Genomic DNA, 4,133 nt, shown 5'->3' with positions numbered 1-4,133 from the left:
ACACACACACACACACACACACACACACACACGCACGCCCCCGCGCGTGCGCACCTTCCTTGCACTCCAGGGCCACGCGAGACTCCAGGTTGTCCATCTGCATCTGCAGCCGCTTCAGCGTCAGGTCGCTCTCCCGAGACTTGCGCTTGTAGGCAATCAGCACGGCCACGATGAAGACCAGCAGCAGGCCGCCGGCCACGGCGATGCTGACGATGGCGGGCAGGCTGAGCGGGCTGTCGGGTGCGATGTACACCATGCCCGGGGAGAACTCCATACCGCCGACGCGGGCCTGGGGGCACACCGCGGAGAGGCGGGGTGAGGACATGCAGGCTGTGTGCAAGCAGACTCAGGGTGGGTGCAGGGGCACCTCCGCCAGGACCCCTCACGCACCCTCGCGTACAAATGGCTCAGGCCAGGGCTGAAGCTCTGATACCTGGGACTGGCCCTCAACAGTGGCGCATCCCCAAGCATAGAGCCTGAGACCTGGGCTCCCGCAGGCCCCCAAGGCCCGCTGGGTGGACCCTCCTGCCCAGGATACTGCCCATCAGGGCAGGTCATCCAGCGCTGGCTGACTGTAAGAACAACCAGTGTAGGAAGAAGGTCGACACAAAAGGGAAATGCTGGGCGGAGCACGGGGAGACGACTGGGATGTGGGGTGAGGAGCTAGGAGGAACCTCTGGAGTCGCCCACACCCTCACCCTGCAGAGCCTGGTGGGCCAACTGGCCGCCTCACCATGACCTTGTGGCGCCCGATGAGGTTGGAGGATTCGCAGAGCAGCTGGACGTCGGACACGGTCACCGGGCACGGCTTCTCCCCGACCAGCACCGTGTAGTTGAGCTTCACATTGCCCCCGGCCACCGGCGGTATCAAGTTCTTGCCCTGCTTGGACAGGAGAGCCCCCAGCCCAGGCTGACTCAGCACCCCGGCCACCAGCCGAGCTCACTCCCTCCCCCGAAGGTCGCCAGCTGCTGGTGACGGGGTCATGGGTCCTGAAAAGCCATGGCCTGTCTCCTACCCTGTGCCTTCCTCGCAGTCAGCAGCCAGTAACTAATCCGGGCACTCTGTCCCAGTGATCCCAATGTTACCTCCGAATCCTTCCCCACACACAGAGCTGGGCTTCCTCACTGTCAACACCCCAGGCCCTCTGCAGTGAGCCATTCCGACCCAACGCGACGCTGTTAGGCAGAGTAGGACAGCCCCTTGGGGTTTCCTAAGCTGTGCATCTTGACAGAGGGAGACAGTCTCATCTTTCTCCCGACACAACCCTCTGCACCACCAGGGCACCTGCCTCACGATCCCTTGCTCTAGGGATTAGTGAGAGAATTTGCAGTGAATCTGGGTCTGTGTTGGCCTGGGCTGCAGAGGTGGACACTGTGAGCCTGTGACGACCCCCTCTTCCTGGACTCCAGGATGCCCCAAACTGAGGCTCCACAAGCCAGGGCACCTCTGGCTGCCCTGAGCACAGCATCTCAAGAGCCCTCCTTCCTCATTGCCCCACTCAGCCTGGTCGGTCACCTTCTGGCCAGCCCCCAGTCTCAGCAAGAGGGTCCCCTCCCCTGGAGCAAGCTCTACCCACCCCAGGCCCAGCCTACCTTGAGGATGATGGGGGTTCCAGGCTTGAGTTCCAGGATCCCTGAAGGTCCGAAGGCCTCGAACACTGGGTTGGGGTAGTAGGTGAAGTTGGTCTTGTTGAGGGAGAGCAGGGACTGGACATTGTCCAGGATGAAGCCAAACTCCTCCGGCCTCTCCGTCAGATCGGACTGGTGGTCAGGCCCCAGGGAGAGGGCCGGCGCCTGGCAGGTCATCTCTGTGTCGTTCAGGACCTCACAGATCTGCGGGAAGGGCAGTTGTGAGGCTCGGCGGCGGCGGCACCTATCTCCCAGTGTGGTCAACATCCCACACGGTCAGCATGGGGACCACAGAGGACCCAGGACCGCACAACCTGGCCCTCAGGACAGCAGCTCTGTGTGACCTCCGACTCCGGGTGGGGTGACAAGGGCATTGCTCAAGCCAGAGAGCAGGAGCGGGTTGAAGGGTGAGGGGAACCCCAGAAGTGATTGCTCCCCAAGGTGTGAAAATGCCTGCGTTGGGTGTGCATGGGGCGTTCAGTGCATGGGAGGCCCTGTCCAACATCGCCCCTGGAAGCCACATCCCTGGAGAAGCACCGGTGGGGGACAGGCGGCCCCAGACACTCACATTGGTGTGCTCCTTCCCACCATGCTTGGCTCGGATCTGGGGGTTCTGGATGAGGTTCAGGTTGGTGCCCCACACGGAGATGGGTGTGTTCCCACTGGCCAGGAAGAGAAGGAGCTGTGAGACTCACAGTAGGACAAGCAGGACGCGGACACTGATGCCAGTGACCATGGTGGGAACAGGACCTCGAGGCCAAGGTGCTACATGACAGGGATCCTCGTAGAAAGGACACTGGTTCTCTGTGGTCAGGGAGGCAGTCATGGCCAAGGCAGTCCAGCTGGACCCTGGGGAGGCCATCTCCAGCACAGCGCAATGGGTCTCCCTGGCCACCTCTTCTCCACAGTCCCCAGGAGGCTCAGGGGCCTTCTGTCACCCAGCCTGCACCCAAGAGACACTTTGCTCTGAATGGTCACCATGGGGTGGGGGCACAGGGTCCCGTCACTGAGAAGTGCAGGGCAGACACATCCCAAAGGCTTCTCTGGGGACTTGGAGCAGGCGGAGAGCCCTGGGGCGGCAGGAGCCCCTAGCAGGGAGCCAGATGTGGTGTCTCTGCGCGGGAGAGGTTGGAGATGAACATGTGGGGCCTTTCTACCAGACCAGCACCATTCCCCTGCCTGGGGGCAGCCAACAGCTGGCTTTGGGGGTGGGAGGGGGGACCCTGGGTTACATCTTCCTCAAGAGCCACTCCAAGGAGCATGAGGAATGGCCTTAGCCATTAGCACCATCCCAGGGCGCCAGCAAGAAGAGCCTGCTCTCAGCCATAGACCTAGAGCTCTCAAGAAATCTTGAGCCCATCTTCACCCTGCCCCCATTCACTACCCATCTGCCTGTCTTTATGCCTCGGCCACTCCCCATGCACACCCGCATGTGCACATACCTGTACACCGACTTGCACATGCGCACACATGCACACACCCCCCCCCCCACGGGCACGCAGGTGTATGCACACTGGGGATTCTGGGGACACTCAGGGACATCCCTCCACCCAGGCAATGCTTGTGGGGACAGCCTCATGCCGAACCCTATGCAGATCTCCTGGTCCCTCCATGCCGCGAACCTCGTCATCCTGGCCTGTGACCTCCCCTGGCCGCCACCATGGGCAGGCTTCTCTGAGTGGTCAGAGGGGACAGGAATGGGGGCAGCCAGGCCCAGGTGTGGGGTGGTCTGGCTCAATCCTCTCAGCTACCTGTGAGAAAGTCAGCAGGTGCCACCTTGGGTGCCCATCATCCCTGGGCTGTGGAGTGGTATGGCTGGTTGACACCGAATGCTTGCTGCCAAACCCAGGGGTCCCTGGTATGTCACCAGGGACCCTGCAGGCAGTACACACTCTACAGCCAGTGGGGTCCGGGACCCGCATCTCCAGGCCTAGGCAAGGTGCCCCGCCAAGTGTCCCCTCCAGACCTCAGATGCAGAGAGGGGAGTCTTATGGGTCAGAGAGGGCCGCCAGGGTTGGGTCTTCTCACAGTGTGCTCATGGGGAGGGAAGGTGCCCTAGCAGGTAGGCCATGGGGGTTGGGAGACACTCCCAGTTCATTGGACGCCCCCCACAGCAGGCCTGGCCCCGAATGCTCCTGGGTAGCGGGACCCAGGGCGGGCCCTACCTGACAATGCTCCACTCGGGCTCCATCCTCACGATGGTGGGGTCCTCCACGTACTGGAAGAAGAGGTCATGGTGGATCCTAGCCCTGTCCACCTGCACGGTCACTTCCATCTCCAGCACCTCCTCTGAGGAGGTCGTGTTGCAGATGATGTGGGACGGGGTACGCCTGGGGAGGGACAGGGCCCAGGTCAGGGTGCTCCATGCCCCTCTTCCTGAGTTAGGCTCCTGGGAGGTATCAGGGGAGCATGGTCCCCCAGGGAGCACCTAGAAGGCTTGACCCAAGGGCCCTGGGCCCTCTGTGCCACTCCCTTGGGAAAAGCCTCTCTCTGGAGAACCGTGG

The 4,133-nt window shown here is 62.3% G+C and overlaps 1 protein-coding gene across 1 annotated transcript in view; it reads right to left on the bottom strand.

Annotated features, from left to right (window-relative positions):
• Positions 1 to 4,133, bottom strand: part of PLXNA4 (plexin A4) — a 387,926-nt gene that overhangs the window by 48,192 nt on the left and 335,601 nt on the right. The window contains exons 14-18 of the mRNA XM_045288925.1: positions 3,795 to 3,959; positions 2,198 to 2,291; positions 1,594 to 1,833; positions 734 to 880; positions 55 to 289 (exon numbers count right to left, since the gene is read on the bottom strand). Coding sequence (XP_045144860.1) covers positions 55 to 289; positions 734 to 880; positions 1,594 to 1,833; positions 2,198 to 2,291; positions 3,795 to 3,959 — 881 coding nt within the window. The remainder of the gene's footprint in view (positions 1 to 54; positions 290 to 733; positions 881 to 1,593; positions 1,834 to 2,197; positions 2,292 to 3,794; positions 3,960 to 4,133) is intronic.

Source organism: Echinops telfairi, unplaced genomic scaffold (assembly GCF_000313985.2).
Source record: "Echinops telfairi isolate 266 unplaced genomic scaffold, ASM31398v2 ScPeMD7_23;HRSCAF=83, whole genome shotgun sequence".
NCBI classification, from domain to species: Eukaryota; Metazoa; Chordata; class Mammalia; order Afrosoricida; family Tenrecidae; genus Echinops; species Echinops telfairi.
Note: the sequence above shows the minus strand (reverse complement) of the source record. Positions and strands in the feature narration are given on the sequence as shown.